The sequence below is a fragment of the Heloderma suspectum genome, chromosome 2 (genome assembly GCF_057233095.1).
Source record: "Heloderma suspectum isolate Gila_16-S chromosome 2, 16-S_ref, whole genome shotgun sequence".
In the NCBI taxonomy this organism is placed as follows: domain Eukaryota; kingdom Metazoa; phylum Chordata; class Lepidosauria; order Squamata; family Helodermatidae; genus Heloderma; species Heloderma suspectum.
Window position 1 is genome coordinate 375,837,075 of NC_139459.1, and position 27,759 is coordinate 375,864,833.

The 27,759-nt window shown below is 51.5% G+C and overlaps 4 protein-coding genes and 1 long non-coding RNA gene across 5 annotated transcripts in view; 3 read left to right on the plus strand and 2 right to left on the minus strand.

Annotated features, from left to right (window-relative positions):
- The window catches only part of LOC146356234 (uncharacterized), a 943,348-nt gene that overhangs the window by 223,760 nt on the left and 691,829 nt on the right, over window positions 1–27,759 (minus strand). The gene's annotated exons all lie outside the window — the stretch shown is intronic.
- LOC146356242 (uncharacterized) overlaps window positions 1–27,759 on the plus strand; it is a 113,074-nt gene that overhangs the window by 10,080 nt on the left and 75,235 nt on the right. The window contains exon 4 of the mRNA XM_084831229.1: window positions 13,323–13,399. Within this exon, the coding sequence (XP_084687355.1) occupies window positions 13,323–13,399 (77 nt within the window). The remainder of the gene's footprint in view (window positions 1–13,322; window positions 13,400–27,759) is intronic.
- Window positions 1,217–3,159, minus strand: LOC146356243 (uncharacterized). The gene is made up of 2 exons (XR_014787302.1): window positions 2,855–3,159; window positions 1,217–1,955 (listed from the first exon to the last, which is right to left on the minus strand). It is a non-coding gene; the product is annotated as an uncharacterized LOC146356243 (long non-coding RNA).
- Window positions 14,325–16,437, plus strand: LOC146356244 (uncharacterized). Its single transcript, XM_084831837.1, has one exon. The coding sequence runs from the start codon at window positions 15,794–15,796 to the stop codon at window positions 16,373–16,375; it is 582 nt and encodes a 193-aa protein (XP_084687963.1). The 5' UTR covers window positions 14,325–15,793; the 3' UTR covers window positions 16,376–16,437.
- LOC146356245 (uncharacterized) lies at window positions 17,142–27,170 on the plus strand. The gene is given in 2 exon segments (XM_084831706.1): window positions 17,142–17,480; window positions 22,350–27,170. Coding segments are annotated over 2 exon segments (1,503 nt in total). The 3' UTR covers window positions 23,514–27,170.

Below are 27,759 nucleotides of genomic sequence, written 5' to 3' on the forward strand. Positions count from 1 at the left end.
CCCCCGAAGGAGCAGGTTCGTAGCTCGGGGGTCCTCCTGGAGCCATCCTTGTCACTTGAGGCGCAAGTAGCCTCATTTGCACGGAGTGCCCTCTGCCAAGTTTGGTTGGTGGCCCAGCTAACGCCCCATCTGGGCAGGGATAACCTGGCTTCAGTTGTCTGTGCTCTCAAAAACTCCTCATCTGGAATTACAGCTCCAAGCCATGACCTTCACAGGTCAGAACTGGCACCTTCCAACATGCGGGCAGCCAGTGCAAGGGGGGCAGAATCGGGGTTCCCTGCTCAGGCCATAACCCCATTGTCACGCTGCTGGCGGACCATTGCTTTTGCTAGGCAGCTTATGGGAGGACTGCAGTGACGGGCTGGTTCGTTTGTCGTCCCTTGGGGGTTCCTAGGAGGGGGTGATGAATCTGAGACGCACTTTGGCGCTTTGGGAAGGTACGCTGGGGAGAGAGAGCAGCTTGGAGACTGGAATATGCAGGGCCGGAGCGGGGAGAGCTTTGCGTAGCCGGTGGTCTCGGGTTGCTGCATGCCCAAGCTCAGGGGAGACCCCTTTGGAGGAGGAGGCGGAGTTTGGTCCCTCAGCACTCCTCTCCCTCCCTGGGACACCCTGCCTGGCCCTGGGGCAGGACTGTCCCGCCCGAGTTCCCCAAGCTCCCGTCGACCCCATCCCGAGCCTAGCCCTGGTTCCGGGTTCGCCTCCTTCCACGCATGGATCCCCGCAGCATCAACGGCGATGGACCTGGCGGGACGCCCAGCGCCTGTGGGCAGCAGCGGGCCCCTGGGTGCCTTTCTTGGCGCCCGCTGAGCGGCCCTGCTGCCACTTTTCCTTACGCTACATCAGCAAAAGAGCCTCGGTTCTCCCTGGCAGCTGGGGTCGCTCCAGCGCCGAGTGAGGGTCCCAGCTGCTGCCCTCTCCGTGTCCGCGCATGCCTCCGGGCCTCCAGCGGGCTCGGAGCCGTCCTTCGGAATGACGGCGGAGGGCAGCTGTAGGCCGATGCTTTCCTCTGCGGCACACCCGGCCACCGGGGGAAAGAGCGGGGTCGGGAGAAAAGGGCACTTCTGCCGCTCCCGTCTGGTGAACGTGGGGGTGTGGGCTTTCTGCCGTTGGGCAAAGGCGTTTTCTTTGAAGTTGACTTGTTTGGTGGGGGAGGGCTTAACGGGTGGGTGAGGGGACTGTATTTTTTTATTGATGTGTTTTTGATTGATTTTTAATGTTTTAATTATAGGTTCGATTGTTCTCTTGTGTTTTGTTTTTAGCTGCCTCGAGCACTTGTTGTATTGGAAAAGTAAGATACAAACTAAAGAAACAAGAAGCCTGTTCAGTGTTCCCTGGAACCTTGCTATCAAAGGGCATCTCTACACCAGCCTAAAATCCAACATTTAGAACAGGGCTTTCTGCTTCCGTTTTAAAAGCGGGATCGGAACGACTCCCTTTTGCATGTCCTTCGTTTCCCCCCACCGCCTTCCCCCTCCTCCTCCCTGTATCTGAGTCTTCCACGATCGTTCATTGATCTCACTCCTCGTCTCGCTGCTTTTACTCTTCACGGAGGAAACTGAATTAGCATGGGCTAATTTTTAGCTCGTTAGTACAGGAGATGCCTCGGATGATCACGTTGTCATAGCATCAGAGAATAGTAGGGTTGGAAGGGGCCTGTAAGACCCTCGAGTCCAAGCCCCTGCTCAGTGCAGGATGCATCATGTAAAGAGTCCGCAAACGTCCGTGAAGGAGCAATCTGAGTCGCGGGATAAACGCTCCATGCGAAGGAGCCCAGCCTCTGTTTCTAAGAGTCCTCTCGGAATCACTTTTAAGTTGTCTCTACGTTCAAGATATGTGACTCCGAGCCCTTGAGAGTGATCGATGTTTGCGATAGCTGAAAGGGGGCTGGGTGTTGCATCTCTGAAGAGTAACTCTTATTTCTCGCTGATGATTCTGAGTCGCCTCATCTTAGTCATCTGTGTAACAATGAGAGTATAATAACATGAGAAGAGCCTTGCTGGATCAGACGAGAGCTCGTCTTGTGCAGCATCCTGCACCTTCTAGTGGCCTCTAGGAAGACCGCAAGTAAGACAGAGGGCAATGGCTCCCTTTGCCCAAGGGAGGATGCTGAATGCCCATCGGAAAACATAGGCTTCTACCTGCCTATGGGAAGATCCCCAATGCCCATAGGGAAACAGGTAGACGCCTATGTTCCCCTCTGGGCAGCTAGAATCCGAAATTTCCCTCTGGGCATCCATGGTTTTTCCCTACGGGCAAGCGCTGTCATCTGTTCTAGTACGTTCCTGCCGTCCGTGGCAGCCTCCTTTCATCCGCCTGCTCCTCGCTCCTGCGCTCTACTCACGAGTCTCCGCCCTGCATTGGACGCGCACGGCGCAAAGCTCCCACGGTGTCTTGTGGCGCCCTCCGCTAAGGTAAACGGGGTCATGTCTGCTGCTTTCCGCCTGGAGGCTCAAGTACCGCAAGAAACGCAGGTCCCCCCCCCCCCCCCCGTGAGAGACCGAGGCAGAGAACACGCGGCAGCCTGCCGCGTCCTGCCTCCTCGCCCGGCCGCCCCCCCGCCCCGCGTCCCTCTGTGCTGCTCCCCGCCTCAGGCGACGGAGGGCCTCCGCCCCCGCCCGCCAAGCCGACTCCGCGCCCCGCTCCTCGCGCGCAGCGCCCTCCGCCTTCCCGCGGGCCTCGCCCGCCCCCTGCCCGGGAAGCCCGAGCGCCTCCCCGGGCCCTCCCCTGCCGCCTCGCCCACGCCGGGCTGCTGCGCCCCTGCGGCCCCCCGCGGCCATTGCCTGCCGCTCTGAGCGGCCCCTCCGCTTGATGCTGCTGCCCCCCGCCCGCAAGCCTGTCGTCCGCCCCCTCGCACCTGCGCGCGGATGCCCGGGCCCCTTCCAGGCTGATTTCTCTCCCCAGAATGAACTGGTTCAGCCTTCCTCCACCTGGGGATGCTGGGAATTGCGATCCAAGGCAACTGGAGGGCGCCAGGCTGAGGAAGGCTGAACTGGGACGATTCTGGGAAGGAGTTTTCTGGCTGCGGGAGGGGGGGAGGTCCCGCTTCTTCCTCTCCTTGGCCAGGGAGGAGATGGCCTCCTCCCCGGCCGGAGACCATTTCGCTGCCCTTTTTCTCCTCGCCGGTCAGAAGCAAGGAAAGCGAGAGCGCTTCCCGGGGACGCTTTTCCAGGCACTGGCCCCAGTAATAAAGGAGGGCGGCCCGCATCAAACTCTAAGCCACGCCCCGTTTTCGAAGGTGACAGCTGCGCCGCCCCCGTTGAGACCAGAAGTCCCGCCCTAGCAGGAAGTCCGGTGGATGCGCTCAGCTGACCCAGGCATATGACCTTCAGGGTCACCTGATGGGGGGTCATGTGACCCCTCTACGAACTCGCCATGCTGCCTTGGACCCATAGGAATTGGTTTTAGAGCCCCAGGGGGCACGGACGCGGAAATGGCCTGCGGGGCCATTTCCAGGCCGCGCCCAGATTGGCCCGGCGGGGGCCATGTTACCCCTCTACGAACTCGTCAAGCTGCCATGGACCAATAGGAAGATGTTTTAGAGCCCTAGCGGGTATGGGCGTAGAGATGACCAATAGGAAGAGGTTTTAGAGGCTGGCCCTGCAAGGTCACGCCCCACAACCCCACTGACCCATAGGGACAGCTTTGCCCCCAGAAAAACAGCCTTTCTGCAGAACTGTTATTTTTTATGTTTAAAACCTACTAGAAGTTAACCTGCAATCTGCCCCATCACCCTAGGCACATTTAAAATGCTGCTAGGGTTCCCAAAAAGCTATGCTCACCCCTGTAAATGACATTAGCATTAGCTTGAGCATTAATTCCCATTTTTGAGATGTGTCCTGAAACCCCATTACGTGCTTTGAGTAGGGTGTTTTAAAATGTTAGGAATCAACTTTTTTATCAATAGTTTCCATTACAGGGTAGAGGGGGTGGGCTCCGAAATGTCTCATGCCGCATGTCTCTAGATGGGGGTTTGAGATTACAGGGGACCTGAAACTCCATTACGTGTTTTGAGTAGGGTGGTGCTAACTTTTAGCGATGGGTGGGAGGCCAACCTCAGGGGCGGGGGGGATCCTTAACTTTACCCAATCACAGTACCAGTATCCACACAATAGGACTAGTGCTGATAAAAAGAGCCCGCACTTCTCTGTGTCTTTACACCCCCCCCAAACCTGAAGGGAAGGACCTGGAAACCTACCTACACGTGAGTATACCTTAACTCTTTCTTCTGCCAACTAATGTAGATGGGTGCAGATAAACTACAATAAAATGCAATACTGTTTATGCTTCTTTTCCCAATTTATCCCCGCAGAAAAACTAAAACACCCTTCAGTATTCTAAAAGAGGTGCAGTATGGCTGCAGGCAAGTTCATTTCACATATATTTCTGTTTCTGGGGTTGTTATATTGTAAAAACAAACAAAAGGCTCTTTCTCTAAAACTGGTCTTTTTTCTTATCGAAAGAACAATCCCTAAAAGCAGTCTTGATGTCACAGGTCTATCAAGAAGGCATGCATTTTCTAGTTAATTTCTATGTTTTAAGGGTTGGGGCCGGGGGGGGGGGGGAGCCACCTGCTGCTATCGGCAAAAATGATTCTGCATGACCAGTGAGCGCCAGTAGGTGGCGATGCAGTATCACAAATAGGTCTCCCTGCTACTAGGGATGTACAAAAATCGCTTATCTTTCGGGGATTATGCTGATGGTGGGGGGGCGATACATTCCGTCCCTTCCCCTAGAATCCTCGCGGGGGGGGGGGAGGCGCTCCGTTCCTCCCCCCCCCGGAACCCTGGCTGGCCGGCTCTGCTCCGCAGCAATTCTGCGGAGCCGCCCGCCGGCCCTGCCAGCAGCTGGACATCCGGCCGCTGGCTAGCAGGGACGCAAATGGCGGCGGCCGTAGCCGCCGCCGTTTGCGTCCCTGCAGTCAGCCGTGATAGGCTACGTAAATGTTTACGTAGCCTATCACGGCTGATTTAAAAAAAACACACAAAAAACGCACGTACGTAACGTAGCGTCTACGCTATTTGCATTCCCCTTATTTTCGCCATCTTAGTCTACGTAAATGTTTACATAGACTAAGACGTGCCAAAATAAGGAACGCAAATGGCGGTGGCCATGGCCGCCGCCATTTGCGCACGCGCGTGTTTTTTTTTTTTTTAAGTCAGCCGTGATAGGCTATGTAAACATTTATGTAGCCTATCACGTTTTTTTGTTTTTTTTAACCTGGAAATGGCGGCAGCGGCAGCTGGTCGGAAGACCGGCCGCCGCAGCTGCAGCCGCTGAACCGCCGCTGGAGCTGCCACCGGAGCTGCTGCCGCCAGGAAGATCCGCCCATGGTAAGTTCCGTCCCGGGAGGGTGGCGGGCCTTTCTGCCACCGATTTCGGGGGGCTGAATGCGCTGGCATTCAGCCTCCCCGAGATCCGTGGTGAAACGTTCGTACATCCCTATCTGCTACTGATAGGTTAACCGTTGTTTTTATTTTTTGATGCTTTTCAAAATGTTTATATTTTCATTCAGAGCTGTTGCTTATCACCACCTATGATAAACCCCCAACAGACAGTGCACTGCCTTCCTGGACAGCGCTCAGAGTCATGATCAGCTTTCTGGAAAGTCTGACAGTGTTCACAATAGTCTCTAAAAACACATTTTACTTTATCCTCTAAGGCCAATTCTCTATGTCTATTTAAGCAGGCTCTGGATCTGCAGTTCATCTGACAATATCCACACCTCTTCATTTTACTGACATATGCAGCACAATCTGCACTCAAGCAGAGCCTGCACGTATATAGACAACTGTGACTGTGGGTAAAGATTGTACTGCATATTTCACAATAGTTTTGAGCTCCAAAAACCGCCTTTACACCACGCACCCCATAATAATGATCATCGTGCAGCATCATGTAGGTTTTGGGGTACCTAGGCCCTGGTACTTTAAACAGCCCCCAACCTTTTTTTGCAAAACGTATGACTTGAATGTTGACCCTTAAATGGCTTTCAATCAATGAAATATCACTGAGGGCTACTTTTTTCTGTTCAGACCAACCAAGCTCCGTATGTAACTGTCTGGCGGCGGTCAACAACTCTGCATCTGTGGGTGTCCTCTCGGCCATTACTGCTAAAAGACCCCCAGCAAAGCAGAGATTGGTGCCTGTGTAATTTAGATCTACCAAATGTTGTCATTTTCTAAGGACGATTTGATTGTTCGGGAGAGAACCTATTTTCCTACTGGATTCCCACCGCCCCGTGGAGCCCTCACAGTTGTAACAATCAGCTGCAGCGTAACATCCCCACATTTTTCAGCACAGCGTTGCAGGAGATTACTGATATGGGATAGAAAATCTTCTACATGTAAAACATCCCTATGTCTTTTAACTGAAAAAAGAGGGTAAGCTAATCCTCCGCGGTCCAATTGTAGTTGGACAAAATCTTGAGGGGAGATTCTCCTATTAACATCATCCAGGATTTGCTGGATCGTTGTGTATAATGCAGTCACAGCCTGTGAGAATGATGTTACATGCTCTAAATTAACAAATCTAAATTCTTCACCTAATGTGCATTGACCTGTAGCGCTCATGTTCCCACTCCCACCTACGCACAAGTTCTGCATATACTTGCGGGGGTTGGTCCGCATTTGTGTTATTTGTGGGTGGGGTTTGGTCCAACCCTGCGGCATCCCTGGAAGCTTCAGAAGACTGTGAGGTATCTTGAGACGCCACCTCTGGAGGGTCACCCTCTATGCATGCTTCAGAAAACTGTGAGGCATCCTGAGAGTCTGCCGTTGGAGAGCAGCTTTTCTTAGGAGGCCTTTGATTTTTACAGGCAGAGAATGTTTTTTTAGCCCTGTTTAATATTTTACTAACCCCCCTCCGCCAGTAAAATCGTGCTTTGTTGAATGTGTTCTTCCTATGCCGCCTTTTCCAACACCTCCAGCGTGGTTTACCACCCCCAACTTGTACGTGTCTAAAGAATGCGTTGCCATGTGCAGGATACTTTGTATGCATTTTAAATATTCTGAAAAGAGCTTAGTTCAGATGCCCCACCATTATCAGCACTTAAAAACTTGCGCATGGCTGCTTCAATCTCTGTACGGCGCTTCGTGAGCTCATAGCCTTCTTTCAGTCTTTTAGAAGCATGTTCAAGCCAATTAGCAAGCCCCCTCCCTGGTCTAGAGATTGCAGACTCTGGGTGCCCTTCATATCTTGATCTCTTTGCCTTTGGTCCTGTGGCTTCTTGTGGTTCTGCAGGGGCACTTTTCAGAGTTGCAGGTTTCTGGTCTAAAACCAAAAAACGAGAAGGGGTAGGGCACATCCTTATTAATTAGGTACAATCCTCTCTCTCAGACACACACACACACACACAGTCAGTGCCTTACCCTTGCCTGCTGGTAGTCCGGTAGCCTTTGGTTTTTTAAAAGGAGCTCTAACAGGCGTCATGTTCACTGTAAAAAGCAATAACCACTTTAGTAGATTCCTACTTTCGATATGACCCCCCCCTCACCAACCCCTTACCAACATTAACTTTTTACCTGTTTTATCATCAGAAGGTGGTGAGTCTATGTGCTTGGTTTTTCTTGTGGCCTTCTTTGGGGGGTTAATCACAGCAGCCTCCTGAACATTGGTTGTGGTTTCTAAAAAGAAAACACACACACACACACACACTGCTTTCAGCTTTACAGGAAACCTTAAAAACGGCATGACAATTATTGGAACAATTCTGTTTTATCTGCGCTACCAGATGGCGGTGTGAGTGCTGTCCTGGATCTTTTCTTGCTAAAAGGATGGCTGGCTGTAAAGTCTTCTGTAAAATAATAATAAAAAATAATAAAAAATAAAACATTATACACATAGCCAATACTTTCAGAAACAACACTGTAAGAACACTGTTGTTGTTCTTACAATAAAAATACCCCCCCCCCAGCCTTACCCAGTTCTTTATCATTTGACTTAATTTTGGCGCATCTCTGTCAGGTGTGTGATTTCATGAGATAGTAAATAAGGAGAAGGTGCTAGTTTGATCACCCAGAGGCATGTAGAGTCTTGCCTCAAGCTTTTGCTCTGCCCCCAGCACTAGGTATGGTGTGAGAGCCTTTTGACCATTTCTACTAGAACACATGAGAAGAATGGAGGGGGAAACAGCTATGCTAGTTCATGCTTATTTAAGCACAGCTTGTGGACAAATACCCCATAAAATAGCAAAATGCAAAACGTTCTTAATTTCGCAAAAAACAGTTTCTACAATTCAAGACGATATTGAACAGAAGTTAAATCCCCTCATCCTTGACCTCCAAATTCATAGTCTGGCTGATGCGCTCAACACTTTTACTGTGGTGATGCAGTCTGAGTTTGCTGATGGAAAAATCAATTGGGGGCGGATTTTGACCATTTTTCTGTTTGGAGGTATAATTGTACAGAAGCTACAGACACGCGATGGGGCTCTAACAAGACAGAATATAGAAGAACTTGCTAATTTTATCACTGCCTATATCATAAACACCAAAGCAAATTGGATCATGGATCATGATGGATGGGTAAGTTTGAAACAACCCACCACCCTAAAATCCCATATCCCTTGCTACAGATGTGTGTTCTTTTAATATTTATTATGGGGGGGGGTCTCAGTTGGGTATGGGTTCTAAGATGATAAAGAAGCTATACTGATCTTGTATTAAAAACAAGACCCTACCATAATGTTTTACCTTCCATAAAAATAGGGCATGATAAAGCTACTATTTTCTTTTTATTGTAGGAAAAAGGATTTGTAAGGACGTTTGAAGATAGAAATGCCTGGATTCCTACACGTTCTTACAGAGTGATGACAAAAATCAAAGCTGCTTGCATTGCATTTCCCCCTAAAATGGCTGTTGTTCTATGCATAGAGATTGCAGCAACAGCTCTGCATGAAAATATAAACATTTTGAAAAGCATTGCAAAATTAAAAAATGGTTTAACCTATCAGTAGCAGAGAGACCTATTTGTGATACTGCATCGCCACCTACTGGCGCTCACTGGTCATGCAGAATCATTTTTGCCGATAGCAGCAGGTGGCTCCCCCCCACCCCCAACCCTTAAAACATAGAAATTAACTAGAAAATACATGCCTTCTTGATAGACCTGTGACATCAAGACTGCTTTTAGGGATTGTTCTATGGATAAGAAAAAAGATAGACCAGTTTTAGAGAAAGAGCCTTTTTTTTTTTTTTTACAATACAACGACCCCAGAAATAGAAATATATGTGAAATGAACTTGCCTGCAGGCATTTTTGTTGTTGTTGTTTTTCAGTCGTGTCCGACTCTTCGTGACCCCATGGACCACAGCATGCCAGGCCTTCCTGTCCTGCACACTGTGCCTCTTTTAGAATACTGAAGCGTGTTTTAGTTTTTAGTTTAGTTTTTCCTTTTAGCTGTGTTGCCATAGAAGGACAGGAGAGACGGCGGAGTGTGCTGTGCTGTCGTCACCTAGAACCACGCAGGCTCTCCAGATGGAGGAACGAAGGCGAAGAGATTCCTTTCACACGTTCCGCACCGTTTGTTACATGCATAAAGGCCTGTGTTAGCATCGCATGGAAGGCGGCCCCATGGCAAGGAGGCTGTCTCCCACGGCAGTGCTGGTGCCAGACAAGGCCCGTTCTGTGCGTCAACAAACGTGAAGCTGTTTGATTCTTGCCAGGTCCCTCTGGTCCTCAGGTGAGAGCGCAGCATTCTGTCTCCCTGATGAGCTGAGAGTCTTAGACTGGAGTTTCCTTCCGCTTTCTGTTGAGGAAGGAAAATGTTTTTCCTTGGCTGTGATGTCTTCTGCACCCACTAGGGCATGGAGGGAGAGGTATATAAGCATTGTTTAAATCGCGCCAAGTTGGTCTCGCTCCAAGAGGCATCTGTGCACGTACTGTTCTGGGCACCGCACTTTAAGAAGGATGCATCAAGCTGGAGAGGGTTTAGAGGAGGGCAACAAGGATCATCAGGGGACTGGAAACAAAGCCCTTTGAAGAGAGACTGAAGGAACTGGGCATGTTTAGCCTTGAGAAGAGAAGACTGAGGGGAGAGATGACAGCGCTCTTCAAGTACTTGAAAGGTTGTCACAGAGAGGAAGGCCAGGATCTCTTCTCGTTCATCCCAGAGTGCAGGACACGGAATCATGGGCTCAAGTGACAGGACGTCAGATTCCGGCTGAACATCAGGAGAAACATCCTGACTGTGAGAGCAATACGAGAATGGAACCAATTCCCTATGGAGGTGGTGGGCTCTCCCACACTAGTGGCATTCAAGACGAGGGTGGACAGCCATCTGTCGGGGATGCTCCAAGTCTGACTCGGACTCTTGCACTGAGCAGGGGGTTGGACTCAATGGTCTTGTAGGCCCCTTCCAACCCTACTATTCTATGATTCTATCATACCAACTTGGAGAATTGATTATCGGTCCATGGAGAGGGATCCAGCGTATCTTGATTAGGACCCAGATGCACGCGTGGCTGTAGGGGGAGTGGACAGGTCTGGTCAGCTCAAGGGATGTGTGAGGTTCTTTGCCTTGCTCTAGTCTAGATCTTCCCTCTCCAATTTCTGCATCCATTTACTATCACATGTGTAATCAGTAAACTCTTAAACTGATCCATTTGTGACTTTACTTCAGTTTGGCTTATCCCGAATCTATTTTGATAAGGATCCTGACAAGATCAGGACCCCACATTAAGACATCAGGCTTGTGTGCAGAAATCATGAGGACCCCTGCTTCTGATCAAAGTATGGCAGCATGGTGTTGAACAGCATGCGGGATCCATGCTGATTTTTATGGGGCGCTCCAGGCATAAGAATGTATAAACCATGAGGATTCATGAAGATCCACTCCTCATATACCTGTTCTGGTTCCATGGGAACCCCTCGTCCCACTGGATTCATACTTTTTAGAAGCCAATGAGTGTTGAAGGATGGGAGCTGAGTGGATGATGGATTTGGAGAAAAAGGCCTGGCTCACATATCACAACAATCCAGCCCTTTAAAAAAAAACACTCTGGGTTGTATATGTGGCAGCATCCTGGTGCACTCTCCCCAATCGCTCCTGCTGCAAGTGGGAGCAGCTAAATAACCCAGGGATGTTCTGCCCCTTGGTAGTTTGTCGTGAGGTGGCCATTTTGTGGAATATTGAGTATTGCCCAGAACAGCTACTGAAACGTGGTTTCTGTGGACATTTTGTAGCTTATTACATAATCCCTTCTAGCTCGGTGAGGTTGGTTGATTTGGTGCGCTAGGAAGTAGCCGTTCGAGGCAGTTTTTCTGGAGGGCAGACCATTGCCCGGAATGGGAACCAAAACGTGGTTCCTGGGGAATTGTGTAGTTTGTTATCTCATTCCCATCTAGTAATGTGTGACTGGTGAATTCGGTTAATCTGTTTCTCTTGGAAGTGGCCGTTCTGGGCCATGCCGTTCTGTTCCAGTTGTGTTCTGGGCAATATGGGGTTCATAGTAACAAACGATTGTAAGAGTTTTACTCCTAAAATAGTGTTCTCAAGTGTTTCATTACATCTGCCGCTATTTGGGGCATTTAAAAAAAATATATAGAGAGAGAGTCTGTCCCGGGCTTTTCCGCTCCGGCTTTGGCGCCGTCCCCCGCCCAGGAGCCGGGAAGCTGGGTCCCGCGGAGGCTGGCGGCTCCGGCGCCCGTGGGGCGCTGGTCTGCGCCGGGCCCAGGCGGGGCCAGGCGGGCCTCCGCAGGGCTTCCCCAGCGCGCCTCCGGAGTCCGGCTGGGCCGGGCCCTGGCCGGGGCTGGCGAGAGGCGCCCGGGAATCGGCCTCCTGCGCTGGCAGGGGTGGGCTCGATGGCCTCGCGGCCCCTCCAGCCCGTGAGTGTCTCCGCGCGGCGGGACTATCCGCCAGCGCTTCCCGGGGCGGGGCGGGGCGGGGCGGGCGGCTCCGCAGGCGCGGCGGGACTGCAAGCCCCATCATCCCCGGGAGGGGGCGCCCCGCACAGCCGCCGCCGCCTCGGCCGGAGCCTCCCGCGGCGCGGCGTCCGAGCGGAGGAGGAGCGGGCCGCCAAGCGCCTCCGGCCGGGCCGTCCTCCCCGCAGCGCCCCGCGCCCGCCGGGCGGCCAGCGCGGCCTCTCGCCTGGGCCCGGAGCCGTGAACTGCAAGGCCCCGCGCGCCGCGCGGGCGGCGGGGAGGCGCTTCTGCCGCCGGCCCTGCCGGGCTCCGCTCCCTCGAGCGAGGACGCGGCGGGCGCGCGGGAGGGAGGAGGGGCGCGGCGCCCGTGGCCCCGGGAGGGAAAGCGGCCCCGTGGGTTCGTCGGCGGGAGGCGGGCAGGGGTCGCCCCTGGGTCCTGGGGAAGGGGCGGCGGAGGAGGAGGCGGGGGCCAGGAATGGCATTGCTGGGGCGGGGAGGGAAGACCGGGGGGGGGGGCTGGTCCACGCCAGCCAGCTGCAGGGCGCCGCAGGGCTCCCCCGGCACGGCCCTCCCCCGGCACCCCCCGGGAAGGGAGCTCGGCGCCACGCCCTGCGGCGGGGAGGGGACGCGCCTCGGGGCAGAGCCTCGCCTGGCGCAGGAGGAGGAAGAAGAGGGGAAGGGCCCGCCGTGATCCAAGCGTGGCCGGCTGGGCAGCGCCCCCCCCCCCCCCCGCGTGGCCTCAACTGCACGATCTCTCTGGCGCCCCCCAGCCTCCCTGGGGTACGGGGATGGTCGGGACCGGGGCGAGGGGAGCCGTCTTTGAAAGGCCTCGGCCGGGCGGAGCCGCGCCGGTGTCCGTCCCGCCCGGCGTGCCTGGGGAGCGGGGAGGGCTGGCAGTGGGGGTTCCGCGTTTCCTTCTCCTTGGTGCCAGCCGCGCTCGTGCCCGGCCTCACCGCCCGAAGTTCGACGCCTGCGCAGTCCCGACGGCAAGCCCGCAAGGTGGACCGGCCAGAGACTTTGCGGTGCAGTGTTTGGGCGCTCGGGCTTTGGCCAGAGAGCCCCAGGCCCGAATCCTCCCTCAGCTACAGTGCTCACTGCTGAGCGTCAGCCTGGGCCAAGCCGTGGCCCGAGGGCAGAGCGCATGCTTTGAATGCAGAGGTTCCAAGTTCGATGCTCAGCATCGCCAGGTAGGGCTGGAGAAATTCCTTTCTGCCACCCTGGATAGCTGCTGCCGGTCAGTGCTGACAATATTAAGCCGGGTGGCCCAAGGCACTGACTCGGTATAAGGCAGCTTCCTGGGCTCCCGCTTGTCCCGGGCCAACCTGCGTCACGGGGCTGTTGTGAAGACGGAGCAGGGAGGGACACGTGTGGCGCTCGGAAGTCCTGGCAGGACAAGAGACTCGTGGCACGAGCCATAGGGGTCTCGGAGATGGCCGGCCTTATTCTCTTCTGTCTCCCCCGCAGGGAGCAGCGTGACGGCACAGTCTGGATCAACTCCTCTTTGTGGTGGAGTGGAAGGAGCAGCCCTGCAGGCGTGCCAGGTAACGGAGGATCGGCCTGGGGAGCGCGATCTAGTGGGGTGGGAGGGGAGCGGTCTGAAAGGAAAGGCTTCTTCCCTGTCCTTCTGGGGCTGCAAGATGTCAAAATGGCCACGAAAGAAGGCTGTGAACGCCACTGTTTCTCTCACATGGAGTCTTGATTCTTGCAAAAAACCCCACACCCAGAGCTAGCCAACATCGTCTCTCTAACACAGAGGAATGATAGGCGTAAGGGAGTTTATTTTGAGTAGAGGGTTCTGCTTCTTTTGTCAACCTTATACCCGTGGTGAGGTTTCACAGGACTGAACTCCCCTGCCCCATATTTCACAAAAGGGAAAAAATACCTGCAGATTTGTCTCAGGCTCAGAAGAAGGGGAAAGATCCGGAGGTGCCTGCTTACACCTGCGTTGGGAGCTTTTCTTCTGTGGGATTTGAAGAAGTTCCTTGGTGTGTTTTTTTTCAGCTTCTGTTTATTCTCACTGAGTGATGACTTGTAGCTTCACCCTCCGCACTCACATCCACTTGACCCGTCCCTTCATCTCCCTCCCCGGAAATCCTTGAGTTCCTTGTGGCTTAGATGGGGCTGAAAGGGTCCATCCTCTGTCATCCCCTCCCCATCTTCTGAGCAGGGGGGTGATGGAGATGGAGCATCTGGGATTCCATAGCCGCCTATCCCAAAGGAGAAAGGACAGGGAGAGTTAGAGTGCTAACAGGATCTCAAATTGCTAAACCACGATAAGGACATAAGAGCCACGCCAGTTCAGGCAAAGGGTCCGTCTAGTCCAGCATTCTGTTCACACAGGGGCCAACCAGCCACCAGCGGGGAAATCTACCCGTGGGACATGAGTGGAATAGTCCCTTCCGTGTTCCACAGCAACTGGTGTATGCAGGCGTACTCCCCCTGATTCTGGAGCCATGAGGACTAGTAGCGATTGATAGCCTCCTCCTCTGTGAACTTGTCTACCCCCTTTTAAAGCCATCCAACGGGGCAGCCATCTCGACGTCCTGTGGAAGTGAGTTCCATTGTTTACCTAGGCATGTGTGAAGAATGCTGGCGTACCTGCTCTGACTATATTAGATCCCAGAGGCTGCAATGGAATCCGGGGCCTACTGGATGTGGATTGGCGAGGAATTCCCCTTGTGGTGTAGAACTGCCGTGCAAAATGTTATCGTGTTGGTCCTGGGCCTGGAGATGTAACATTTCCGGAAATTTTGAAGCCATGGAAAATAAATGCCTTTTTCCAGGGTGGGGGTGGATGGGACGGAAATTTTGGGGAAAATGAAGAAACAAGCAATACTTATATTTAAGCACTCTTTATCTAAGGCCAGATCTAAAGGGATCTAAAGTCACGTTGTTGCTTTAGGACAGCCCTCCCCAGCTTGGCGTCCTCCAGATATTTTGGACTTTAGCTCCTACCAGCCTCGGGCAAGATGGCCAGTAGTCAGCAATGCTGGGCATTGTAGTCCAAAACATTCGGAGGGCACCAGGTTGGGGAAGGCTGCTTCAGGAAGGTAAAGCAGCCTTCACGTTCCTAAAATGATATTATGTATAACGTGGTTTGTTGATAAAATTATCACTACATTTGAAAACTTTAAAAAGTGAACTCCGTGAACTCACGGAGCTCACGTTCAGATATTGTCTGAATAAACTGTACTTTACAAATATAATATACTCAACATGTTTAATTTTAGGAGCAAACCAAGTGATACATAAGAAATTTTAGATTCCTAGGTAATGTCTGACCAGAGGGAACTTCAGTAAGTAGTCCCTGAAACATCTGGATCATCCGAGAAGCCAGAAGAAGCAGGAAAAACTGGAGGCGGAGGAAGACAAGTCCAGAAACACAGGACACTGTAGAACAAAACCCAAACTGTCAAGAATGTACATTTTCTTCCATGTAGCTTTGTATGTGACCATCTACATTGATGTCTAAAGCCACATTAAATAGGAAGCACAGAGCAGGCAGCTATTTTCAGTTTGGTCTCCCCCCGACACCCGAGGGGGACAACTTCAACAGCTGTTCTGCTAGGATCCTGCATACGGTCCTTGAAGCATTAGTTAATTGTCACTGGGGTTTTTTCATATGTGTCTGTGAGAGTTGTTCTTCTACTGTGCAGCTTTGTCATTTTACAAAAGTAACGTCAGTTTGTCGGTGCTTTCTATCATGTTTTTAATGTAACATTTTACAGTCAGTATAGCACCTGTTGTGGCAAGATCCTACATACGTTCCTAGAAACATTTTCAAATAGACACTGGGATTCTTTGGAGGGGGGTTTGTTTAATGTACTTACACTATACAACTTTTTATTTCATCAAAGTTATGTAAGACCCTATGTGCAAGTGGAAGTCTTACTAATCAGCAGAGAATACACAGTGGGGAGGAGTCGTATAAAGGCATGGAATGTAGAAAGAGTTTCAGTGATCGAGAAAATCTCCTTCAACATCAAGGAACCCATGCTGGGGGAAAGCCATATAAATGCCAGGAATGTAGAAAGTGCTTCAGTCATCGTAGAAGTCTTACTAGACATCTAAGTATCCACAATCAGGAGAAGTCATATGCATGCGAGGCATGTGGAAAGTGCTTCAGTGTAAGTGGACATCTTACTAAACATCAGAGAAGACATACTGGGGAGAAGCCATATAACTGCCTGGAATGTGGAAAGAGCTTCACTGAGAGTAGAAGTCTTACTCAACATCAAAGAACACACACCGGAGAGAAGCCATATAAATGCCTGGAGTGTGGAAAGAGCTTCTGTGATAGTGGAAATCTTACGAAACATCAAAGAACCCATACTGGTGAGAAGCCATATAACTGCCTGGAATGTGGAAAGAGCTTCAGTGTAAGTGGAAGTCTTACTAGACATCAAAGATCCCACAGTGGGGAGAAGCCATATACATGCTTGGAATGTGGAAAGAGTTTCAGTCGGAGTGGAAATCTCACTAAACATCAAAGAACCCATATAGGGGAGAAACCATAGTGATGACACGAGTATGGAAAGAGTTTCAACTATATTGGACATCTTAATATACATCAAAGAACGCACACAGGGCAAGCTATATAAATAAATGGACTATAAAAAGAGCTTCAGCAGAAGAGAAAACCTTTATATGTATCCAAAAAGCCACACAGAAGTAAAAACACAGAAATGTATGAAGTGTGGAAAGGGGCTCAGCAATAGTGGAAGCTATCCTGCTCCCAGTGTATCCCATTGGTGCTGGGATACAACTCAGGGGGTGCAGTCAGGGTGAATTGGCAAAGTAATTTAAATAGGCTGTTGGCAGATAACTACAGAGTTGAAATATCAATAGATATACAATCAGACATTAAAAAATAAACTAAAGTAATCCCAGCGACTGAGCAGTAAACAGGAGAGAGAATAAAGCACAATGCAAAAATAGTAACCAATATATATAAATCTCCATTCCTCATGAGGGTCCTCCAGGATTCGCCTACAAGCACAGGAGCACCCCATATCGATCCATTTCAGTCGGGGTTCAGGCTGGGTTTGGCACGGAAGCCGCCTTGGTCGCCCTGTGTGAATACCTATGTCGGGAGAAAGACGGGGGGACTGGGACCTTGTTGATTCTCCGTGATCCCTCAGCAGCTTGCGATACCATCGACCTCGGTGTCCTTCTGGGACGACCCTCTGAGTTGGGAGCGGGAGGCCCTGCAGTGCAGTGGTTTCGCTCCTCCTCGGAGGGCCGGCTCTGGAAGGTGGTGCTTGGGCATCACTGGTCTACCCCATGGATTCTCCTGCAAGGAGTTCCGCGGGGGCCAGTTTTGCCCCCTTGCTATTCAACATCTACATGGAACCGTTGAGTGAGGGCATCCGGAGCGTTGGAGTGCGCTGCCCTCCGTACGCTGAGGACACGCAGCTCTACGTCTCCTCTTCATCTTCTTCAGGTGAGGCTGTGGAGGTGCTGGATTGGTGCCTGGCTGCAACAATGGCCTCGATGAGGGCTAATAAACTGAAACTCAATCCAGACAAGACTGAGATGGTGTTGGTGGGTAGTTCTTCTGCCTGGATGGATGGAGGGTGCTCAGCTGTTTTGGATGGGGATGCACGCCCCCCGAAGGAGCAGGTTCGTAGTTCGGGGGTCCTCCTGGAGCCATCCTTGTCACTTGAGGCTCAGGTAGCCTCATTTGCACGGAGTGCCTTCTGCCAAGTTGGGTTGGTGGCCCAGCTAACGCCCCATCAGGGCAGGGATAACCTGGCTTCAGTTGTCTGTGCTCTCAAAAACTCCAAGTTGGATTACTGCAATGTGCTGTACGTGGGGCTGCCTTTGAAGACAGTTGAGAAGCTGCAGCTCGTGCCAGGTGCAGCAGCCAGACTGATAACAGGGCCTAGAAGGGCCGCACGCATAAGACCGACTCTGGCCCTCTTGCACTGGCTGCGTACTTGCTTCGAAGCTTGAGTCAAGGTGCTGGTATCAACCTGTAAGGCCTGACATGGCTTGGGACCGCAATAGCTCGTGGGAAAGGTATTACTTACTGGCAGTCAAGAGCTTTCAGCCAAAGCGTGCGGGTGCTTTCTTATTTCGCCTCCACCCCTTTGCCTCTGGCCCCGGCGATTTTTCATCTGCAAAATTGAATTTGCCCCTAGGGCTCAAAGAGGTGTGACACCCAGATCTACGGGTGCTCCATCCTTGCCGGTTTCAGAGTAGGGGGCTGTCTGTAGACAAGAACAGGCCTGTCATCCAAGGTCGGTGAGATGGTGGTGGGGTCTTAAAACGATGGCCACAAAAGAGACCGCACCGAGATTCTGACAATTTCTGGATTTATGCTGCAACGCAGAAGTGCATTTATTTAAATACAGGCGAACTTGCTTTCATCATGCGTCCCCGATCACAGATGTAAAACATACAGTGGAGCCTTTCTTCGTTTCTTTCTTTCATTATTTATATACCGCTGAGCATATTTACAGATATCTCGAAGCCATTTAGAAAATCTGAAATTGAGTACCCCATCTGGAATTACAGCTCCAAGCCATGTCATGCTTCACAGGTCAGAACTGGCACCTTCCAACATGCGGGCAGCCGGTGCAAGGGGGGCAGAATCGGGGTTCCCTGCTCAGGCCATAACCCCATTGTCACGCTGCTGGCTGACCATTGCTTTTGCTAGGCAGCTTATGGGAGGACTGCAGGGACGGGCTGGTTTGTTTGTCCTCCCTTGGGGGCTCCTAGGAGGGGATGGTGAATCTGAGATGCCCTTTGGCACTTTGGGAAGGCACGCTGGGGAGAGAGAGCAGCTTTGCAGACTGGAATATGCAGGGCCGGAGCGGGGAGAGCTTTGCGTAGCCTGGGGTCTCGGGTTGCTGCAGGCCCAAGCTCGGGAGACCCCTTTGGAGGAGGAGGCGGCGGAGTTTGGTCCCTCAGCACTCCTCTCCCTCCCTGGGGCACCCTGCCTGGCCCTGGGGCAGGACTGTCCCGCCCGAGTTCCCCAAGCTCCCGTCGACCTCATCCCGAGCCCAGCCCTGGCTCCGGGTTCGCCTCCTTCCATGCATGGATCCCTGCAGCATCAACGGCGATGGACCAGGTGGGACGCCCAGCGCCTGTGGGCAGCAGCGGGCCCCTGGGTGCCTTTCTTGGCACCCGTTGAGCGGCCCTGCTGCCGCTTTTGTTTACGCTACATCAGCAAAAGAGCCACGGTTCTCCCTGGCAGCTGGGGTCGCTCCAGCTCCGAGTGAGGGTCCCAGCTGCTGCCCTCTCCGTGTCCGCGCATGCCTCCGGTTCTCCAGCGGGCTCGGAGCTGTCCTTCGGAATGCCGGTGGAGGGCAGCTGTAGGCCGATGCTTTCTTCTGTGGCACACCCGGCCACCGCGGGAAAGAGCGGGGTCGGGAGAAAAGGGCACTTCTGCCGCTCCCGTCTGGTGAACGTGGGGGTGTGGGCTTTCTGCCGTTGGGCAAAGGCGTTTTCTTTGAAGTTGACTTGTTTGGTGGGGGAGGGCTTAACGGGTGGGTGAGGGGACTGTATTTTTTTATTGATGTGTTTTTGATTGATTTTTAATGTTTTAATTATAGGTTCGATTGTTCTCTTGTGTTTTGTTTTTAGCTGCCTCGAGCACTTGTTGTATTGGAAAAGTAAGATGCAAACTAAGTAAAGAAACAAGAAGCCTGTTCAGTGTTCCCTGGAACCTTGCTATCAAAGGGCATCTCTACACCAGCCTAAACTCCAACATTTAGAACAGGGCTTTCTGCTTCCGTTTTAAAAGCGGGATCGGAACGACTCCCTTTTGCATGTCCTTCGTTTCCCCCCACCGCCTTCCCCCTCCTCCTCCCCGTATCTGAGTCTTCCACGATCGTTCATTGATCTCACTCCTCGTCTCGCTGCTTTTACTCTTCACGGAGGAAACTGAATTAGCATGGGCTAATTTTTAGCTCGTTAGTACAGGAGATGCCTCGGATGATCACGTTGTCATAGCATCAGAGAATAGTAGGGTTAGAAGGGGCCTGTAAGACCCTCGAGTCCAAGCCCCTGCTCAATGCAGGATGCATCATGTAAAGAGTCCGCAAACGTCCGTGAAGGAGCAATCTGAGTCGCGGGATAAAAGCTCCATGCGAAGGAGCCCAGCCTCTGTTTCTAAGAGTCCTCTCGGAATCACTTTTAAGTTGTCTCTACGTTCAAGATATGTGACTCCGAGCCCTTGAGAGTGATCGATGTTTGCGATAGCTGAAAGGGGGTTGGGTGTTGCATCTCTGAAGAGTAACTCTTATTTCTCGCTGATGATTTTGAGTCGCCTCATCTTAGTCATCTGTGTAACAATGAGAGTATAATAACATGAGAAGAGCCTTGCTGGATCAGATGAGAGCTCATCTCGTCCAACATCCTGCTCCTTATAGTGGTCTCTAGGAAGACCGCAAGTAAGACAGAGGGCAATGGCTCCCTTTGCCCATGGGAGGATCCTGAATGCCCACCGGAAAACATAGGTAGAAGCCTGTTTCCCTCTGGGCGTTCAGGATCCTCCTGTGGGGAGGTTGAAGCGTAAGTTTCCCTCTGGGCATTCAGGATCCTCCTGTGGGGAGGTTGAAGCGTAAGTTTCCCTCTGGGCATTCAGGATCCTCCAGGGTTCATGTCTGCTATTTTCCGCCCTGAGACTTAAGTACCACAAAAAATGTAAGTTTCCCCCATCTGTGAGGGAGACCGAGGGAGAAAATATCTTCCCTGCCGCCATTTCCTGCCTCTCTGAGCGGAGCCCCCTTCATTTCGTGTTGAGGGGCAGACTGGCAGAAGCTGCCCCCTCCTCCCCACAAGCCTTTCATCCGCCTTCCTTGCACCTTCATGCGGATTCTCTTGGCCGCTTCCAGGCGGCTGATTTCTCTCCCCAGAATGAACTGGTTCAGCCTTCCTCCACCTGGGGATGCTGGGAATTGCGATCCAAGGCAACTGGAGGGCGCCAGGCTGAGGAAGGCTGAACTGGGACGATTCTGGGAAGGAGTTTTCTGGCTGCGGGAGGGGGGGGGTCCCGCTTCTTCCTCTCCTTGGTCAGGGAAGAGATGGCCTCCTCCCTGGCGGGAGACCATTTTGCTGTCCTTTTTCTCCTCGCTGGTCAGAAGTAAGGAAAGCGAGAGTGCTTCCCGAGGACGCTTTTCCAGGCACTGGCCCCTTCCCTAGCCAGCAGAGCTAATGGCTCCTCCTCCTGCTTTTACTCTTTTCATGGAGGAAACTGAATTACCACAGGGTAATTTGATAGCTCATTATAGGGGCCTATAAGACCACTGATAGACACATCCTTCATGATACCCTTCGTGGCAATGTGTTCCATAGTAGAATGAGGCATCATGTGCAGAAGTGCTGTCTTTAGTGTCCAAGGCCCGTAACGCTGCCAGCCGCTGGCGTCAGGACGGTCTGGATAGTCGAGTTGGTCTGCGCATCTGGAGTTTCCAACAAAGACAGTTGGGATGTCAACATGTCGATCGTCCTTCCCCAATCTGTTACCCTCCAGGTGTGTTGGACTGCAACTCCCATAACTCCCAGCCAGCATGCCCAGTGGCCATCTCATTTTATTAAGCTGCATACAGAGAGAACCCCAGGTTCTCGAATTATGGGAGACGGAACCAGGGGTCGCCCCACGAAGCTGATCCGTGGGAGATTCCGGAGAGATCAGAGGAAGGGCTTCTTCACACAGCGCAGAGACAAACTATGGAACTCACTACCACAGGATGTAGCGATGGCCGCTGTGGCGCCCCTGCCTATTCATCAGTGAGAAGCCTTCCCAATAAGGCCTTTTCCACTGCAGGCAACATCTTCCCACCCGTAACGGATATTAGACACAAATATGGGGTTAGTTCACTGGGTTTACCGTTGCTTGATTCCAGCAGCCTGTTCGCTCCTGCTTTAATAAGGAAGGCGCCTGTGTCAGTCATAGTTAGAAACAATTTTACGGAAGAAGACAGAAAGACCTTGCAGTTCAAAGACATTAGTTCTACATTAGAGAAATGTCAAGATATTTGTTTTGAAGTATAAAGTGCAGAGAAAGAACAGTCCGCAATTTCTACCTCTGGGTTATGTGAAATTTAAAGAATCCCTTGTTGGAAACTGTTCTTCAAGATGTTTTTTCCAGTTGAGGATTTTTGCTGATACATGAGAATGTGTGGTAGAAATTTGACACTGTGAAGCTCAAACTAGAGATTAGGAAGCTAAGACCTGCTCCTCAAGCTTTAGGGGGTCAGCTTTAACAGCTGTTCCGGTAAGATCCTGGATAGAGTCCTTGAAGCATTTTTAAATTGTCACCGGGGTTTTCTGGTATGTGTGTGTGAGAGATGTTCTTCTACTATGCAACTTTGTCATTTGACAAAAGTAATGTCAGTTTGTCGGTGCTTTCTATCATGTTTTTAATTGAAACTTTTACAGTCAGTATACGTTCCTAGAAACATTTTCAAATAGACAATGGGATTTTTTGGAAGGGTGTTTGTGTGCTGTACTTACAGTGTACTGCTTTTTATTTCGTCCAAGGTACGTAAGAGCCTAGGTGCAAGTGGAAGTCTTACTAATCATCGGAGAATACACACTGTGGAGGAGTTGTATAAATGCCTGGAATGTAGACAGAGCGTCAGTGATGGAGGAAATCTCCTTAAACATCAAAGAACCCGTGCTGGGGAGAAGCCATGTAAATGCCTGGAATGTAGAAAGAGCTCCAGTCATCGTGGAAGTCTTACTAGACATCTAAGTATCCAGATCCGGGAGAAGTCATATGCATGCAAGGAATGTGGAAAGTGCTTCAGTGTAAGTGGAAGTTTTACTCAACATCAAAGAACCCACACCAGAGAGAAGCCATATACATACATGGAATGCGGAAAGATATTCAGTTTCACTGGAAGTCTCACTAAACATCAAAGAACTCACACTGGAGAAAAGCCATATAAATGCATGGAATGTGGAAAGAGCTTCAGTGATAGAGGAAATCTCATAAAACATCAAAGAACCCACACTGGAGAAAAGCCATATAAATGCCTGGAATGTGGAAAGAGCTTTAGTGATAGTAGCAGTCTTACTCATCATCAAAGAACCCACAATGGACAGAAGCCATATAAATGCATGGAATGTGGAAAGAGCTTCAGTGTTAGTGGCAGTCTTATTAAACATCAAAGAACCCACACTGGGGAGAAGCCATATAAATGCCTGGAATGTGGAAAGAGCTTCAGTGATGGAGGAAATCTCATTAAACATCAAAGAACGCACACTGGGGAGACGCCATATAAATGCATGGAATGTGGAAGGAGCTTCAGTCGAAGTGGATATCTTGCTGAACATCAAAAATCCCACACTGGAGAGAAACCATGCAAATGCCTGGAATGTGGAAAGTGCTTCAGTGTCAGTGTCAGTCTTACTAAATACCAAAGAACCCACACCGGAGAGAAGCTATATAAATACATGGCATGTGAAAAGAGCTTCAGTCAAAGTGGAAATCTTGCTGAACACCAAAGAACCCACACCGGAGAGAAGCCATATAAATGCCTGGAATGTGGAAAGAGCTTCAGTCGAAGTGGATATCGTGCTGAACATCAAAGAACCCATATAGGGGAGAAACCGTAGTAATGCCACGAGTATGGAAAGCGCTTCAACAATATTGGACATCTTAATATACATCAAAGAACCCACACAGGAGAACCCATATGAATATATGGACTGTAGAAAGAGCTTCAGCAAAAGAGGAAACCTTCATATGTTTCCAAAAACCCACACAGAAGTAAATGAACACGGAAATGTATGGAGTGTGGAAAGGGGCTCAGCAATAGTGGGAGCTATCCTGCTCACATTGGGGCTGGGATACAACCCGGGGCCCAGTCAGGGTGAATATGCAAAGTAATTTGAATAGGCTTTCTAAAGTTAAACACAGGGAAATCAGGAGAAGAGCTGGGTTAACAAAGAAACGCCAGGCAGGATTCTGGGAACTTCATAACATAAGAAGATCCGTGCTGCATCAGACCAGACGCCCACCTAGTCCAACATCCTGTTAGCAGCGTGTGGCAAATCAGGCCAATCTTAAGAGCACAAGAGGAGCCCTGCTGGATCAGACCAAAGGTCCTTTTAGTCCAGCATGTGGTTCACAGAGCGGCCAACCAGCTGTCGACCAGGAGCCCATGAGCAGTACACTTCCCTATTTGCACCACCTTACCCCTGTTGTAAATTAGCATATTAATGGCTAGACGGCCACAGGATAGGTCGGTTCCCTGAGAACCGACGTCCACCCCCTCCCCATGCTCACCACTCGTAGGAGGAGTGCGGAGTGGCGAAAGCGGGGCGTTCCTGGGGGCAGGGATGGATGGGGAGCGTGGAAGTGCCATTCCGACGTTTCCTATACCTCATCTGGCGTGTCCCCCCCCACTCCGATTTCCCGCGGCTAGAAAGCTGGAATGGCTGCCTAGCTGCGAATGCAGGGTGGCTGAAGTGCGGAGGGGACGATCCCCTCCGCGCTGCTCCTGCCCTGGATAGGCGGCCGCCCATCCCGATGGGATTGCGCCCCACATGTTGGATGATGACACGACTTTCCAAAGCCCACTGCCACTCAAGTTGGTCTGTTGGCTCACGAGTGATGATTGTCTTTTCCTTGAGGCTTCTGGGATGAGACACAGCAGTGCCAAACCTTTAGTAATTGCTGATTGGCTCATCGGAACTCTCTGCTGATAGGAAAGTTCTGCAGACGAGCGGTGCCTGGCTTTGGACTGTGGGCGCCGTGGGGTCACTGCCCGTATTGAATTTATAGCAGCATGAATAGTGAAAATCGTGCTGTGCCAAAGAGTATTCCCCCATGTTTTTCAGCCCGTCTTACTCAAGGTGATAGAAAAGAAATGGCTTTCAAAATGGAATTCAATGGTGAAGAATAGTTTGGAGGAAGTCTGCTTGGTTGGGTTTGGGTTTCCTGTGCTTACTTTCCGCAGGAGGTGAGCCTAGCGCTGTGCCCAGGCATTCCGTTCGTCCCTCCAGCAGCCTGCAGCCTCCTCGGCTTCCCATACGTCAGGTCAAGCCCCGGGGAAGACGTCATGATGTAATTCCTGCTGCAAGGCTTTTTTCAGAGGAGGAAGTGCAGGCAGCCCGGGAGAGTGCAAAGCCAGGAAGTGATGCGTAAAAGAAAGAGAACACAAAACAGCACCCTCGGCTGCCTCGCAGTAATTGGACGAACTCAAAAATATAGCAAGTTTTTTTTCGAAAACACTCTGAGAATGGGGCAGAACAACGGAAGCCTTTTTTCAGGGGGGAAGAAAACTTCCAGGAGCTTGGAGAGATTTTGGCTCAGCACTCGCTCCACCTCTTCCCTGGAGCTGGACAGAACACCCCCCCTCACACTGTGGTGGATGTAAAATGGGGGTGGGCCTGGCGGTGTTGCCTCTTGCAGTGGGAGCAGAGAAAAACCAAAGCCCCTTAGGAAAAAGGAAAGAAGCTGTTCGCCAAGCCCTGTCAGTGGTGAGCCCTACCTGTGGGAAACTGTTGGGAATTTCTCCTTGCCCTGGAGAAATTTGGTGAAGTTTCTCTACCCACAAATAGGGTAGAGAATATTGAGAGGCCATTTGCACACAGCTCTCAATAAAACAAGAATTCCATCAGATAAGGAAATAGAAATCTTCTCAGATCATAAATGGAAGCAATATGTGTTGAGAACACATCCTCACAAGACAGGTTGAAGTCAGAGAAATAATTGTCTCGCACGCATGTAACATGTCAGGGAATTCTGGATGGTTTGAGATGTATGTAGTAGCCATTTATCTTAATAAGTGATATTGCTAAGGTGATTTTAAAAATAGTAATGTATCCTTAAGAATGTAGCATAACGGAAACATACATGAATATAGTAAAAAAAGACTAAACCCATTTTATAGATTCTGAAAGGTGTGCAAAGTCGACGTTGATCATGCAACCTTGGGAGGTATCCTCTTGGATCAGCTACCCCCAATGTGTATGCTAGCTTGAAACGAAGAATTGTTCTTGCTGTGCCTTTAGAAGCCTTGACTTAAGATGATGTTGGACACATCATGTGTTTGAATCTGTGCAGCCGTGTATGACGCATTTTTATGCTGATACTTTATAGTAAAAACCCCCCAAGGGACAAATCTTGTCTGAGAGAGTGATTTCTGGACATAAACTTTATGTGGGGCCCATATTGAGGGTGAAGAATTTGCCTTACCCCTGAATGGCATCTGGGTTTTGGGAGGAATCTGATGTGCAGTTAAACAGGTAATTCAGGGTTGCCTGTCTACTGGTCATATACTTTGAGATAACCTCTGAACTGGGACATAGGTCGCAATAGCCACCCCAGTGTCCCTGGGAAGAAGGACAGGAGTGCAAGAGCACCTGTCTGCTCCTGTTCTCCGTCAGGGTGGTTTACTGTCTTGTCCCTGCAGTGTGATAATTGTATTTTGTGCTGTGCTGGCATGTTTACCCATCTGCGGCCCGCTGCCATATATTTGTTAGTCACTTCCAGGGTAAAATCTCTGGCATCCGCCGGGACTTAGACTCCAGTGTTCCAGCAGGTGAAGCAGGTTTGGTATCCAGAGTACAGCCTTGTCCAGTTTTGCTGGATGAGTTTCAGTTGGTAGAACTCAAGAACATTAACCATGTGCGTGGACAGGTTCATGCAGCCACCTCCGTACTGGATCCTCGCCCCTCTTGGCTCCTAAAAACCGGCGGGGAGGGAATAGCCTGTGGGGCCGGAGAGGTGATTCGTGCTTCCTTGCGAGAGGGAGTGGTCCCAGGCTGCCTGAAAGAGGCAGCGGTGAGGCCACTCCTGAAGAAATCCTGCCTAGACCCGGCAAATCTCAATAATTTCAGGCTGGTGGCAAATGCTCCATTCCCGGGCCAGGTCCTTGAGTGGGTGGCTGCAAGCCAGCTCTGGACATTCTTGGAAGAGACTGATCATCATCCTCACAAAATTGTGCCCAAAGCAGCTCACAACAGAACAGATGAACAATAATATAATTTACAAGATATCAACCAGCAATAAATAGAACCATATGCAAAAGGTACAATGGAAGCAAGTAGAAATAATCATAATGTTGGCAGATCAATACAGAGTGGACGTATCAATAGATATAATCTGCAATAAGACGGTAAGAAAACTAAAGTCATCCCTATGACTGCGCACTAAAGGGGAGACAGAAGAAAGCACAATGCACAAAGAGTAATAAATCTATATATGAATCTCCACTGCACGTGAGGGCCCGCCACAAGCACAGCAGGACTTGCTTCAAGGCGCTGCCATTAACCTGCAGAGCCTTGCATGGCGCGGGACCGCAGTGCCTGATTTGTTTTGTCGGTTGATCCGTTTCTCTCGGAAGTGGCCGCTCCGGGCCATGCCGTTCTGTTCCGGACGTGTTCTGGGCGATACGGGGTTCGTAGCGAGACAACATTGCAAGCGTGTTAGGCCTAAAACGTTGTTCTCAAGTGTTTCCTTACACGCGCGGCTATCTGGGGCATTAAAAAACCAATACAGAGTCTGTCCCGGGCTTTTCCGCTCCGGCTTTGGCGCCGTCCCCCGCCCAGGAGCCGGGAAGCTGGGTCCCGCGGAGGCTGGCGGCTCCGGCGCCCGTGGGGCGCTGGTCTGCGCCGGGCCCAGGCGGGGCCAGGCGGGCCTCCGCAGGGCTTCCCCAGCGCGCCTCCGGAGTCCGGCTGGGCCGGGCCCTGGCCGGGGCTGGCGAGAGGCGCCCGGGAATCGGCCTCCTGCGCTGGCAGGGGTGGGCTCGATGGCCTCGCGGCCCCTCCAGCCCGTGAGTGTCTCCGCGCGGCGGGACTATCCGCCAGCGCTTCCCGGGGCGGGGCGGGGCGGGGCGGGCGGCTCCGCAGGCGCGGCGGGACTGCAAGCCCCATCATCCCCGGGAGGGGGCGCCCCGCACAGCCGCCGCCGCCTCGGCCGGAGCCTCCCGCGGCGCGG

Coding starts and splice junctions, on each gene's coding strand:
- LOC146356244 (XM_084831837.1), top strand. CDS start 15,794: ATGGAATGTAGAAAGAGTTTCAGTGATCGAGAAAATCTCCTTCAACAT.